General features: G+C 41.2%; 1 protein-coding gene across 3 annotated transcripts in view; it reads left to right on the forward strand.

Annotated features, from left to right (window-relative positions):
• Positions 1-15,406, forward strand: part of Agbl1 (ATP/GTP binding protein like 1) — a 958,008-nt gene that overhangs the window by 243,401 nt on the left and 699,201 nt on the right. For all 3 annotated transcript variants that reach the window (XM_023710175.1, XM_023710176.1, XM_023710177.1), the window contains one exon: positions 5,886-6,039. In XM_023710175.1, the coding sequence (XP_023565943.1) occupies positions 5,886-6,039 (154 nt within the window). The remainder of the gene's footprint in view (positions 1-5,885; positions 6,040-15,406) is intronic.

A 15,406-nucleotide genomic window follows, 5' to 3' on the forward strand; every position in this document is an offset into this window, starting at 1 on the left:
TCTGGTTCAGTTCTGTTATTTCTTTGCTAAGTTTTTGTCTGGTTGACCTATCTTTTGGAGATAAGGGTGTGTTAAGGTCTCCTGTTAAAATTGTGATATTTCATGTCCATTAAGATTTGGTTTATATAGAAGGGTGCTCCTGTGTTTGGTGCATACATATTTATGAATGTTACCTCTTCCTCTTGCATTTTTCCCCTAACCAGTATATAGTCACCTTCTTTATTTTGTTTGATCATTGTTGGTTTGAAGTTGAGACTATCTGAGAATAAGATTGCTACCCCTGCTTTTTTTCTGAGGTGCTGGGGCATGTAGTAGTGTGTTCCATCCTTTGACTTTCAGCCTATGAATGCCTTTATGAGTTAAATGTGTTTCTTATTTACAGCATATTGTTGGATTTTGTTTCCTAATCCACTGTGCCAGTCTATTTCTCTTAACTGGTGAATTGAGTCCATTTACATTGATGGTTATAGTTGAGATGTTTTGACTTAAGGTTGACATGTTATTTACCTGCTGTCATTTACTCCTTTTTCTCCTGTGTTTAATTGCTTGCTGTATTATTTGATTCCTTCTGATCTCATTCGTGGAGTTCTGATTATTTTGGTCCCTCTGTAGAACATCTTTCAGTGGCCTGTGTAGGGTTGGCTTTGTCATCATGAAATTGTTTAGCTGTTCTTTGTCATGAAAGTATTTCATTTCTCCATCATACTTGAAAGAGAGTTTTGCAGGGTATAGTAGTCTGGGCTGGAAATTGTTTTCATAGGGGACTTGAAGTACTCTGCTCCATGCTCTTCTTGCCTTCATGGTTTATGAAGAGAAGTCGGCCATAATTCTGACAGATTTTCCTTTGAATGTGATCTGCTTCTTTTCTGTAGCGGCTTTCAGTATATTATTCTTGTGCTGAATTTCTGGGATCTTGACTATTATATGTCTCGGTGTGTTTTTCATTGGGTTGAGGTTATTTGACAGTCTGTATGCTTCGGTTACCTGAATGTCAGATTGTTTCCTCATATTTGGGAAGTTTTCTGCTATTACTTCTGCCCATATTTTTTTAATGTCATTTGTATTTACTCCTTCTTTCTCATTGATGCCTATTAGTCTCACATTGTTCATCTTTGCATCATCTTGCAGGTGATGGATTATTCTTTCCTGCATCCTCGTTGTTTTTAAAAGATTCTTTCTTACCTTTTTACGAGCCACACCAGCATGTTCAAGATCTGAAACTCTGTCTTCACATTCACTTAAACGGTTTTGCAAGCTTGTGATTGAGAGTTTAATTTCCTCTATATCTCTTTGACTCTGCTTCATGCGATCTATTTCTTTCCTGTATTGCTCATTCAAGGAATCTGTCATTTTTCTAATTTCCTCTATTTTTTTTTATCGATGTCTTCTTTAGAAGCAGTTATAAATTCTTTTACTGCAGTGTTTTTTTCAGATTGGATTTCCTCCCTATGTTTCTGTAGTTGTTTCTTTACTTCAAATGCTATGAGTTCTGAGAATTCTTTTTTTATTTCAGAAAAGAATTGCACTCTGAGGTCTTCTATATCTTTCTGCTGTTGCTTATTTACTATTGACACTATTAATTCATGCATTTGAGCTGAGCTAGGGTCTTCCTCTCTTGTTCTGTGTGGGCATTGGTTTTCCTCCATGTGTTTCTGCATTTGATTATGTACTGCAGATGTTATTGATTCAGGCATTTCTTTTTTTATTTCCAATCTGAGTTCCTCTATACATTCTGCAGCTGTTTTTTTATTTCAGAAGCCGTTGATTCATTGCTTTCAGCTGTGTGATTCCCAATTTGTTCTGTGTTAGTGTCCTCTGCACTTGTTACGGGTGGGGTTGGGTTCTGAGGTTGCATTTTGTTCCTTCTTATCATTTTGCATTGCAATGTCTTCTGTACTTTGTTGTAGATCTTCATTGCAGTTATAACCTTAGCATGTACTGAAGTTCAGTTGCCGATCTACAAAGTTTGGATTTATCCAGCTGTGTCTGTCTTGGGTCTGGTTGCTGTCCTCAGCTCCTTCCTGCTGCTGCCCTTGGGGGTGAACTTATTGTGCCCCTCTGGCAATATTATCTGCTCTTGGACTAGCTGGGTGGTTCTATCCTCTACACTTTCTGCAGGGATTGCAGCTGCAGGGTTACACCCCAGGCCTGTTTGCAAGGCCTGAGCTGAGCCTGGAGGGGACAAGGTAGAGTAGGCGGGAGGGGCAGCTCTTCCACACTTGCACCGGGCCTGGGCTAGGAATGGGTCTGGGTGTTCCTGGAATGCGGCAGAATTTCCTACAGGGTGGGCAGGGTGGGGGAGGTGCTGCGGAGTGTTGGGGGACTCCCAAGGGGGTGGAAGAGGGTCTCACCCATGCTGTGCCTGGGCTGGGACCAGTAATAGGTCCCGCAGGTGCAGGGTAGCAGGAAGCTCTCCCACACACTCACCGGGCCTGGGCTAGGACTGGCTCTGGGTGTTCCTGGAATGTAGCAGAAATTCCTACTTGGTGAACTGGTGGACGGGGTGGGGGAGGTGCTGTGGAGTGGTGGGGACGTCCCCAGGGGGTGGAAGAGGGTCTCACGCACTCTGCGCCTGGGCTGGGACCAGTAGTAGGTCCCGCAGGTGCAGGGTAGCAGGAAGCTCTCCCACACACTCACCAGACCTGGGCTAGGACTGGGCTCTAATCCCAGGTTTTATTGCTTTGTTTTGTTTTGTTTTGTTTTGGGGATTGAACTCAGGACTTTGTATTTGCCAGGCAGGCACTTATGACACTGAGCTATCTTCTTAGCCCTGTAATCCTAGGTTTTGAGGAATCTCCACACTGGTTTCCATAGTGGTTGTACCATACTACTCTCCTAGCAACAGTGGAGAAGTGTTCATTTGTGTTTGTTTGTTTGTTATATTTGTTTGTTTGTTTTCAATGTCCTAACAGCATTTATTATTGGTTGATTTCCTGATAATAGCCTTTTTTTTCTGGAGTAAGATGAAATTTCAGCATTGTCTTAATTTGTATTTCTCCAATGACCAGTGATGAACTTTGTTCATATATTTATTTAGTATTTCTATTTTTTTCATCTGAGAAGTATGTATTCAACTCAGATGCCCATTTTTGGATTGTGTCTTTAAGTTTGGGGTCTTTGATTTTTTTCAGTTCTTTATATGTTATAGATCAGAGTCCTTTGCCTGAGGAACAACTGGATAAATTTTTTTCCCAACCTGTAGGTTGTCTTTTGATTCTGTTGGTGACTTCTTTTGCTATGAAAAACATTTCTAATAGGGTGAGATCCCAGTTGTTGATTCTTTGTAGTATTTCCTGTGAGATAAGGGTTGTATTCATGACATCTTTGCCTACACCTATGTCTTCAAGAATTCTGGATATTCTCCCTTCCAGAATATTTAGTATTTCTACTACAGTATTTAGACCTTCGATCCATATTGACTTTAGTGCATGGTGATAACATAGTTTTAGTCTTCTGCATGTGGAAAGCCAGTTTTTCCAGCACCATTTACTAAGGAGGCTATCTTTCTTCCAGTGTACTTGTTTTGCCCCTTTGTCAAAGATAAGATAGCTGAATGTTTTTGGAGTTGTTTCTGCAGCTTCTAATCTGCTCTTTTGATTCTTGGAACTGTTTATTGTCAGTAACATGTTGTTTTTCTCAGAGTAGCTTTGTAGTATAATTTCAAATCAGGGATTGTAATTCTCCCTAAAGGCAGGCATTTTAAGGCAGAGACCTGATAGGATGGCATAAGAATCCTTGTATAAGGGTTTAGGATTGGTGCATAATAAAAGGCAAAGATGTTGAGGAGGGAAGTTCAAAGAGTTTTGCATCAATTGGGACTTGAAGGTTTTATGGTGTTCCTGGATAAGCATTTTCCAGAACAATCATGTTGTGCCATTGAGCAGGGCAATAATACAACCATGGTAATGTGGCCAAGAAGCTGTAAGGCTGTAGATTATCTAGGTTCTCAATGTCAAAAGTATATGACTCTAGGTCAAATTTTCCACTGCATCTAAGGCTAGAGGAAAGGCCACAGAACCATCTGGCACTTTTTTCTTTCCTTGCACTTTTTGTTTCTCCCTACAACTTAAATATCTTATTAAAAATAAGATGGATTTCAGGTATTCCTATCTGAATGCTGAATTTTTACTTAGGATATTCTTTTCCTTGATTCTTGATGTATTGGTTTTCTATTACTGCTGTGATATGTCACCAACTTAGTGGCTTAGTTGCTTATCTTCTTTCCTTGTTTCACTTTATAGCTTCTCAGGGTAGAAGTTTGGCATAGATCTCAATGTACAAAGACAAAGCTTTTGGACTGTGCTTCTTCTGTGGGGTGTGTGTGTGTGTGTGTGTGTGTGTGTGTGTTGATATCCACTTCCTTGTCATTTTCAGCTTCTAGAAGGCCCCTGCCTGCCTTTATTAATCATGTTCAAAGCCAGCAAGGTAGGCCGAATCTTCTTGCTGCCATCTCTTTGGTTCTTTGCAGTCAGGAAAAGGTCTCTGCTTTTAATTACTTGTGCTTGGATTGGCTCTAACTGCAGAATGCAGAATGTTCTCTGCTCCTCAAGCAGACCTTTGAGAAAGAGTATTTGTGGCCATGCAGCATCTGTATTCTTTGGTTCCAAAGTGGAGAACATGGACATCTTCAGGGCTAACAATTCTCACTACATCTGTAGTAAATCTTTCCCACATGTAAACACTTCCTCTGTCTTTTGAGGACACCACTCTCTTTTAAAATAAGATAATTAAGAGTGTTTTATAAATACTTCCATAAGATTTGTATCTGTTTCTGTTTGTCACAGTTAGGTAGCAGGCTCCTCCATTGTCATTGGTGAGGAACAACGTGCGAGGAGCTTCTCCTTGGCCTCATTAGCACCTCGCTGAAAACTTGAGATCGTGAGCTGGCAGGATAATCTCTGTGGTGCTGATGCTTTCCTGCTGCAGAAGGTTCACGGCGCCTCCTCTCCAGTTCCCGAAGCCACCATAAGCAGGCAGCTGTGATTGAGTCTGCAGAGGGGCTGCAGGGAAATCTCTAGCTTGTTTATGGATAATTTCAGTGTTCTAGTGAGGGAAAATATCTTAAGAGGTCTGCAGGATTGCTAAACAGATGTCTTGGTTTCAATGGCAATTCCATTTTTTTTTTTTTTTTGCATTATTCTATGTTTTTAGAGAGTATTTCAGTGAGGAAATATGGTAAGGCAGTCGATGGTCATTGTCTTAATGCAGCCATCTCCGGGTTCAGTTGGTTTTTATTTCCTGCAGTGTGTTTACAGCTCTCCTTTTGCTTGGTCCTGCTGTACTCTGTGCTGCTGAAGTTGTCTCAGCTCCACAGCACTTCCGCTGTGCTCTGTCTTCACGGTACCCGCCACACACGGTATGGACTTGACCCTGGGCAGTGTGCTTGGTGTCCTGGCTCTTTACTTCCAGCGCAAGTTGTAACTACATCTTTTATTAGGCAGGAACGATGCTCCCTGCTTAACCTTGCTGAACTTCTAGGCAGTAGGAATGGGCACTATTTTTGTTAATTTATGTTTTACAATACTGGGGATTGAACGAAGGGCTTTCACAATGAGCTGCCTCGCTAGGCCTTCTTTTGCTTTCTTTTATTTATTTATAAATTTTGAGACGGGATTTTGCCAAGTTCCTAACTTGCATAGGATGAGCTTGAGCTTGGGATCTTTCTGCCCCAGCTGAGGGAGTGCTGTGATTACAAGAATATGCCACCAACCTGACTGAGTAGCCCCTTTTTAATTACTCAATGTCTAATACACATCACACAGGTCAAAGTAACAAAAATACTTATAAACCATAAAGATTTAGTCAAGGTGAGTTGTTATTGCTGTTTGCTCTTATTCTTATATAAAATATTAATAATATACATTCTTGCTTTATCTCTGCTCTAGACTCACCTTGAGATCCTGGAAAAAAGTATCAATCCCAGGCAAATCTACTTCCGGCAGGAAAGTCTCTGCCAGACACTGGGTGGGAATCCATGTCCACTGGTGACCATCACAGCCATGCCCGAGTCTAATAGCACTGATGACATGGAGCAGTTCCGTGAGTAAAACAGGCCCCCTTGACTGGAGGTGGGTTGGAGGAGGGTCCTTGACAATCTTGGGAGCCCTCTGTTCCTTTGAGACCGAAGCTCCTTGGAGAATAGGGGACTTAGCTTTTTTGGTAGAAATACATTATGAATTCCTTTTATGATACCAAGGGTAAATATTAAAGTTGCTTTGTTGTCAAAGAGAGAGAAAATAAATTACAAACAGCCAGGGAGATGAAACGATGTGCTGGTGTGGAAAGCAGGTTACTAGTGACGCACACTTCCTTTCTGCAAACAGAACCAGGACTCTGAATCACTTTTTCCAACCTCTAATCCAGGGACTTTTCTCACCATGCTCATTGCTGTTAAATGACTCTCAGTCAGTCAAGATTTGGAAAGGAAGGAAGTGGATCCTCGGAGCCCTGGCTGAAGGATTCCCTTCATGATCCAAATCCTGCGACATAAAGGGTGAGAGTGTGAAGGAAGCTCTAGCTATCAGCTGTGAAACCAAACAAAGCCAAACCAAGTACACACACACACACACACACACACACACACACACACTACAACATATATATGACTACCTTGTCATTTATAAGCTTTTATAAATCACTCTGGACAGAGTTCTAGACCTTAGCTCGGTAAAAGAAACTAAAGTGGGTGAGGAATGCTTTGCAACACAAGGAAATTTGGAAGAGGGAAGAAAAGACTAGAGAATAAACCTGACTAATTTATCCCCAGAAGATACTGCCTCACTTGATGAGGTGTTAATGGCATTCAGGTGACTCTTTGGTGGTTACAGAATGTAATTTCTTACACCCCATCACATCTGACAATGGATGCTTAACAACCTGGCTAATCAACAACTGATTATCCCATCTGAATTAATGAGGCCCTAAAATGCTTTAATGAATAATAAGGGATTTTTCAAAAATTCTCCTATGTGTTTTATACATTTAAGAGCAATTTCTTTAACAGTCACACAGTCCTCCAACCAGCAGATAAAAAAGTGCGCGAGAGTTAGAGGTAGTGATCCTTCCAGGGCTATCTTCTTGGAGCAATTATTTATTTAAGAAAGTGGATACATAGTTGTTTGTTTTGCAAGTTCTGCTTCTAAGGAGGAGGGAAGAAAAACTCAATATGTAATTATGACATGAAAGCACCTATGTTTTTAGATTCTTTTTAATGATACTGGTGCTTTTGCTGATATTCTAATTACAGAGATCATTCTTATTTTGAGAAAAGAACTTGAAACATAGGGAAGGCCCTTGCATAACTTGATATTCCAGGAAGCAACTCAGGTAGAAAGGAAAAGAGACAGAAATGAAAGATCTCTTAGTAACCCTTTATATAAATCAAAGGAGACCAGTTTCTACTTGCTGTCTTCATGCGTAGTTATAAATAATGTTCACTTACACACGTTTTTCTTTCCTTTATCTTTTCTCCTAAAGATGTGCTCATCTGTCAGCCACTGTTCTTCTCTGGAGGTATTGGGGCAGAAATAGGGACTTACAGTGGTCAGATGAGTGGTGTGCTTTTTTTCTTGTCACTTGCAAGTGTTAATCATTGAGCTATACCCTGAAAAAAAACAGGACTATGGTCCAGGAAGGAGGACCAGCGAGAGCTGTCTTCATGGTTGGGCCGCTTGTACGGCGGCACAGGCCCCCTCCTTAGAGGAGCAGGCATTTTGCTTAATGCTCTCCCATAACCACCTTAAAATTCCTTAAAATACTTTTTCTTTTTTTCGGTATTTTAGGGAAGGGTCTACAGGGTCTTCAGGGTCCTACTACTAGACTGGACTTGTAGTGATCCGCCTATTTACAGTCTTCCAAGTGCTGGGATTACAGATGTATGCCACCAGGCCCAGTCTCACTTGCTATCTCATTGCATCCCGGGGGGCTGGGCTGGCATGGCAGGCCCGGGGATCGAACCCCCTGGCCCCTGTGCCTGCTTCCAGGTGCTTTAATCCACTGAGCTATTTGGATGGCCTTCTAAAAAGTTTTTAGTAGGTGTTTATGGCAATGTGGATGGAACCTGAGGCCATCATGTTGATGTAAAATAAGTCAGGCACAGAAAGATAAATAGCGCATAATCATGTTTATTGTTAGAAACTAAAGAGTAGACCTAATAGAAGTATAGACTAGAATAATACCTTGGTTGCCAGGGGCAGAAAGGGTGGCATGGGGAGCAGGAGAGAGGAGGTCGAGGGTGCAGCTGAGTAAGAGGAATAACATCTGATGTTCTATAGCTCAGTAAGATTGATAATCAGTCATGAGGACTTATGAATTACTGATCCGATCATTGCACAGTGTAGACACATATTGAAGTCTTCTACTGAGCCCCATACATTAGGTGCCAATTAAAATTTATAATTTTTTAAATTAAAAACTACTGAGCTCAATCCCTGGTTCCACCAAAAAACCCCAAACCGAACCAAACCAAACCAAAGCAATAAAACTAAAGGACTTGAAGAAAAAATAAATATGTAAAAGGGACCCTGGGTTTTCACTTGCAGTGGGGCCTGCTGGGTCTGTGGCTGGTCCTGAGAGTGCATGAGGGCTATGCAGCCTGTCTGGTGTCTTTCCATCCTGCTGTCCTTTCTTTCTAAGTCATGGAAGAAGTCTAGCTTCTTTGGCCCATTCACTGAACATCTTATTTGGGTGGACTACGTGGCTGATGGGTATCTTTTACCCTGGGGATTAAGTTTAGGAATGCTCATGTTGTGTTTTAGAGCTAGAATGTACCCACAGGTCCCGTGTTTGCAGAGGCTTATGGGGTACTAAACTCATTGGTGGACTGAACCACTGATCCATTAACCCCTCCACGTGCTGTTAGCAGTGTTGTTAGGAGTGGGCCTGGAAGAAGAGTATCACTGGTGGCATGGGCTTGGAAGGACTGAGTCACTCGTGGTGAGCCTGGGGAGGAGTATCCTGCCCTGGGGCTCCTTCCTTCTCTCTCTCTTTCCTGGCCACCGTGACACGAGCTTTCTTCTACCAGGTCCTTCTGCCATGTCATTTTCTCCTTAAAGCCAGTTGACCATGGACTGAAACCCCACCCCTCCTTTACACTGTGGGTGTTGGAGATTTTATCCCAGCAATGGAAAAGTGATGAAAGTACTTCATTTTAAGGATGGGATAAGTGTAACTGAGGGAGGTTAAATACCGTGATGGATGAGGGTGCCAGATTCTAGCCCTTGTTCCTCTAATTTCAGGGTCTGTACACATGGCAAGTGTGCTGACTCCCTCAGCGTGCTCAGCAGCAACATTCTGGCTTTACTCTGTGAGCCAGAACTTCCTCTAGTGTCTCAGTTGGTAGAGCAGTGTATGCTAAATGGTCCACAACGGTCTTATTCTCTTGCTGCTCACAGTGAATTCTATTCCTCCATCAGAAGCATTTTCATGATGGCCATTTCAGCCTCTGGGCAGGAGTGGAGAGAAAGGATTCATCAGGTCCTGGGGCTTTTCCTGATATTCCTAGAGCCTTGTAGAGAGCTTGAGATCTATCTGGGGGCACAGTCTCAGCCTGCTGTTAGTAAAACCTTTACAGGGAGCTTACACTATATGCATGAACACATGCCATTACTGTTTCTAAAATAAAGAACCCAGTGCAATGTAAACACCACCTACTCTCTAAAGTGCAATTAACCATGCCTATAATTTAGAAGTAAAACCATTAACTTCTTTTGAGCCACAGAGCGTGGTGTGTTGATTTAGGAAGAGAACATGGCATATGGGCTAGCTGCTCATGATTGTCCCATCTCCAGGCTGCCCTCTAGGTGAGCTTAAATTGTCTTACCTGCATCTTCCTCCTCGGGACTGGCTTAACTTCAGTCAGGGATGAGATGTTGAGTCACGTGACTTGGCCAGTTTCTGATTCCCTGGCTGTCACTCACCTCTCATACAGAGGGAAAGTGGCACTGAAGGGCTTTCCTCCCATCTTTTTGGATTACCACTTGCCTTATTTCTAGAAACAAAAGCATGGCCACAGGGCCCAGGGAGAATGCTCTCGATCAAGGTTGCTTCTCCTGGTTGTTTTTCTGAAGTCTCAGACTTGGCGATTATGGAGGACTCCTCATTGATTGCTTTTAGTTCTTCCCAGGGTCTGGGCTCCAGAGAGTCTCCAGAAACATTCATTTGGTTTGATTTATTTTTTAAAAGCATATTCATTTAAAAAAGTTATTTTCCTGGAAACATTTAGCTTTCCTTTCATAATAAATATTTTTTCAGTTCGATAGTCATTCGATTCTCAGGCTATCTGCTTTACCCTTGCTTGGAAAACTGAGTATGAGGCCTTCTTTGCAATGCTTTCATGAGAGAGAGGACTCACGGCTTCCCACCTGGAGGTCTCAGCCCTCATGGCCAAGAAAGTAGCCAGCCTTCAGGAGTCACACGCTTTCCCTGGGAGAAGGAATAGGAAGTTTTCAGGGACAGTATCCCTGAAGCTGTTATGAAAGAGATAGGTGTGAGGGGAAACAAAAGAAAGTGGTTACCAGAAATGTGGTGTTGCAGGCCTGTAATCCCAGCACTGTAGGAAGTGGAAACAGGAGGAGCCTAAGTTAGAGCCCAGCCTATGTAATTTAATGTCTTAGGGAGACCCTGCTCCCAAATTAAAGTAAATAAATAAATAGGGCTGATGATGCAGCTCAATGTGAAGAGCATGGGTTCAATCCCCAGTACTGAATAAAATGAAATGAAATAAAATAAAATAAAAGGATAAACATCTCAGCCTCCCACAAGAGTCTCAGTGATGGCAGAATTTCTAGAGAATCAGAAAGTGCAAGTCTTTCCTAAATGGTGAGAGTTGGCATGGCAAAGGAGCCCAAGACTTCTGAGATTTGCACAACATAGAGTGAGGAGACGTAAATAGAATCGGAAACAATACAACAAAGCTTCAGTATGTTAGACCAGCAGACATTTGAAGAGTATATTTAGGGATCGATTTGGTTGGCAAGATCAACCTGAGAAATTATCTCCAATGCTGAGACTGGTCTTCAGTGGTAAATATGTTTTGGCATATTTACCTTAGTATATTTAAAATCATTAACACATTATATTTTATTAGGTATTTTGACCAGCAGGCCCTTTGAATATACAATTTCCAGGTAGAGAGTGGAGGTGTCATCTGTAGTCTATCCTTCTGGAAGAGAGGAGTAGTATTTTTTTTTTTTTTTTTTGGTGTGTGTGTGTCTGTCTGTTTGTCTGTCTGTGTGTTCTGCTTTGTTGGATTTGAACTGAGAAGATGCTAAATGTATAAGCAAAATGAGAAAGCAATTCAGAATAAGGTGAGTAAAGAAAGTTTTTTTTGGAGGGGGTCATTACTCACCTCAATTCTAATGAAATATCGAGGAGCCTAGGGTCTTTATTTACCCACATCTGGAGAGGAGAGTGGGTCTATGTTTTTCTAGAGTCAGCTCTGCCCCAACCATTCTTGCTGGCTGCCTCTTCTTGCACACAAGTTGTTGCCTTTGTGTGGAAATCTCTCTCGAACTCTTTGAATCTCCCTGTGCTATTTGTGTTTATCTCCATTTTGCAGGTGGCCACTCCAGGAAGGTGCATCACCATCCTTGGCACACTAAGCAGTCCTTGAGGAAGGGGTCTGTAGGTCTCTAACCCCACATTCCTATTTATCGTGCACTTCAAGCTGTGCCTTCACTGAAAATTTCCCCTGGAATACACACAGCCAAAACAGCATTCATTGAATTCTGCATTCCTTTTTAACTTTTCCCACATTTCCCGTAAAACCTCATATTCTAAATGATCATTTCTGCTCAGAGAAAAGAGGGTAGTATTTTGAGAATGAAGACCCGCATCACTGTGATGGATGCTTCATTTTTCTCAGGAGGCTTTTGTTTTTGTTTCGCCAAATTGAACATCCATGTCCTCAACCCCTACAACCATATTTTCTTGACTGTCCTACAACCATATTTTCTTGACTGTCCTTAAGAGTGAGCTGAGACGAGGAACTCATTTGGGAAACTATTCTGAGGGAAAAGGTCATTCTCTCATTAGAAACTCACTTATTTTTGAAGTGAATAGTCACTACTTGCTCACTGAGTGGTGAAACAACAAAGGTGGAAGGGAGGGGGCGGACTTGCTATTTTTGCAATCGGAGACACCTCCACCCTGTGTTTATTATAACCTGAAAGAGCAGAGCATAACCTTCCTCTGTCTCTGGGGCTGAGATAATCTCACTCTACTTCCCCAGTCTCTCATGGCTCACACACTGTTCTTTCCAGGGGGCCCGAGCTAGGGGAAGCTAAGGCTGCACTGGCAGTTGTTAAAGAATACTTCTCTCTTTTCTTTTTCTTAAAAGTATTTTTATAAAAGCAGTGTTCTATTCAGCCTGCCATTATGCTAAAAGCTTTTCCTTAGAAGACAATAGCTGTTCCAGAAAAAGATTTACATGAGGTCCCCAGGGTGTAATGAGCTACCACACAGGCACCTGCCTGGGGTTGGGAGTTGTCACTCGTAAGTGGTATTAAATTAGGATGGAGTGGAAAAATACACAGTTACAGAATTCCCCCTTTGGCTTCTTTGCAAATCATTTTCCATCCGCTCTGGCCTTTGTCTTTTTTTGAGACACCTGATCAGGTAGAGGAACAGAGCTTTCCACTGGGGAGAGTTTGTAAGTGACGACAGTAGTCCAAGGAAAACAGAAACTCAAGTGAAGTGAAACCCTCTCACTCTCAGGAACTTTTCCCAGAGGCATGTAGGGCCAAGTAATATTATGGAATCAGTGAACTGTAGTCTTTAAATATCCATGAACTGTATTAAGTTCAAATCTGTTACTAATGGGCGACTGAGCTCAAGATGGGACCTGACCCGTGTGGTTTAGTAGCCAGCTGGTGGTAGAGGTAGCGCTAAACTTCAGGCCTGTGGTCTCCTGGTTAAGCAATACTTTTTTCTTTTTCTGTGTTGCTATAAAGTACTAGTACTGACAAATATTTGAGCTAAAAAATTAAGTGTAAGAGGATAATGTCATCTCTCCATGGAAATCTTCAATAAGATGAGTCAGAATTAGAGAAACTGAACAGTGCCTTTTCCTTGTGTTGGGATTTCCATCTCTTCAGGCAACTACGACAAGATACCATAGTAGAAATTAGGAATACAAAGATAAATATCGCTTAATCCTTTCAAATCCTATCAACAAAGCTCTCATGATCTACACTGTGTGTCTGTGGGTGCGTTAGTCATGCAAACAGCTTATTATAATACAGCACATTCTACTAAGACAGGGATCTGAACAAACTGCGGGGAAGGCAGAGAAGAGAGGATTTAGCTGTGTGGTAAAATCAAAGGGGGATTTATACCCCTGAGGGTAACCTGCATCAACTCTGTGCGCTTGGTGTTTTCATATTAATAGAGTTTTGTTTTCAAGGGAACCTCAGTGGAGAATCTAAAACCTATTTGAAGAACAATCTGAAATTTTCTTGAGCATACCTGAAAAGACTATAAAGCACATCCAAGTCATCTCAAATTTCTTTTTCCTCATCTTTCTTACTGTCCTCGATCTGTACATCTGAGCAGGACTTCACAACAATATCACTATTTTAAAATCATCATTAAAATATATGGTTCTTACATAATGAAGCAATTTGTTGTTTATGGGTATTTACTGGCATAGAAAAGGTATAAAACTATGCTGAAAAACTGGTAGCCTGATTCATGATAGCAATTTGATCTAAGTAAGAAGCAGAAAGGGAAAGGGGGTTGGGCCTCACAAGTACTTCATAAACAAAAAGGATTTGAAAGAAAACATGGGGCCAGTAAGATAGCTCAGCAGACCAAGAGGCAAGCATAGGTACTTGGGTTTGATCCCTGGCACCATATGTGCTGGTCCCATCAGCTGACACCTTGAGCCTGCCACTGAGTCCTGGTGTGGTGGCACACACCTATAACCCAGAGCTGGGGAGGCTCAAAACAGGAGGATCACTATGAGTCTGAGCTGCATAGTGAGACCCTGTGCCAAATATATAAAAAAGAAAACATGAAAAATTGATCATAAATTTTAAATGTAGATGTAAGTATGCAAAAACCTGCCATATTATTTTGTGAGTACCTCTAACACTATTAATATTGAATATCTAAAGTTTAAAAATTAAATTAGAAGTGCCAACATGTTTTTGTTTTAAAAGTTGAAAAATTAGAGTGAAACAAGTCAAAATAATTCCATATTTCTCCTATTATTGCTCATCAGGTGATTGCTAATGCTTCATGTTTATGCTTTAGCACACATAAACACACACACTGAGTCACTCGTAAATACACCACATCAGACAGAGATGGCCTTGAGATTTAAATAATGGGGACTTAAATTTCCTTTCTAGCCCATTCTTCCCTGTGAAGTCCAAGTCTCTTCCCCGTGCATACTGAGAGTTGACATTCTCACTGATGTCTGTGCCACCAATTCAGTCCTCATAAAGTACACAGGAGATTGCTTTTAACCACATTCTGATCAACCAGGCATTTGTCAGCCTTCTACATTTTGTACCTAATAGTTTTTTTTTTTTTTTAATCTTCACTCTTCTCCCTCCAACCGTGCATGATTTCAGAGTTATTTTAGTCTGAATTTCTTTGGGCCTGACTCAGGTGTTCTATACTCTAAAATGTTTTTATTTACAGATCTCCTTCTTCAATTGGTTATTTTAAAACTCATTTTCCTATTAATTAGCTGATTTGTCTTTTTGTAATAAATTTATAAGGAGCTCTTTGCATATGTGGATTATTTTTTCCTGAAAATGGATTCACTCATTTTGCCAATATTTGTTGAGTATTGATCATTGATACTAACTTAGGAGATAGTTTCTTCTAGCCAGTCACTTCTTTTTAAATTTATCACTTTTGGGGGCTTAATTTTCTTGGATTGTAATACAGCAGTTTTTTTCCTTTATACTTGAGAGAGTAATGTGGGAGAGGATAGATTCTTATTTAAAAGATAATTGAAATAAGAGCATATAAAAGTGACTCAAACATGGTTGCATTGTGGAAAATAGAGTCAGAAATCAGCATTCATTTCTCCTCAAATCAGATTAAAGAGAATTATTTTATATGTTCTACTAAAAATTCATATAAAGTAAAAGTTTAGATAAAGGAACAACAAGAATAAAATGAACATCATGTGGATGATACCTTTTTTTTTGTTGTTTTGAGAGTGTCTCACTGTGCAGTTCGGGCTGGCCTTGAGCTCCCTTTGTAGCCCAGGCTGGCCTCAAACTTTCAAAGATCTTCCTGCCTTAGCCTCCCAATGCTGGGATTATAGGTGTGCAACACCACATTCAGTGGTACCCTTGTTAAGAGATGTATCCTAGGGGCCGGGGAGATGGCTCAGTAGAATAAGTGCTTCCCTGGCAAGTGCAAGGGCTTGAGTTCAATCCCCGGTTCC

This window comes from Octodon degus, unplaced genomic scaffold (assembly GCF_000260255.1).
Source record: "Octodon degus isolate 3935 unplaced genomic scaffold, OctDeg1.0 scaffold00002, whole genome shotgun sequence".
NCBI lineage: Eukaryota > Metazoa > Chordata > Mammalia > Rodentia > Octodontidae > Octodon > Octodon degus.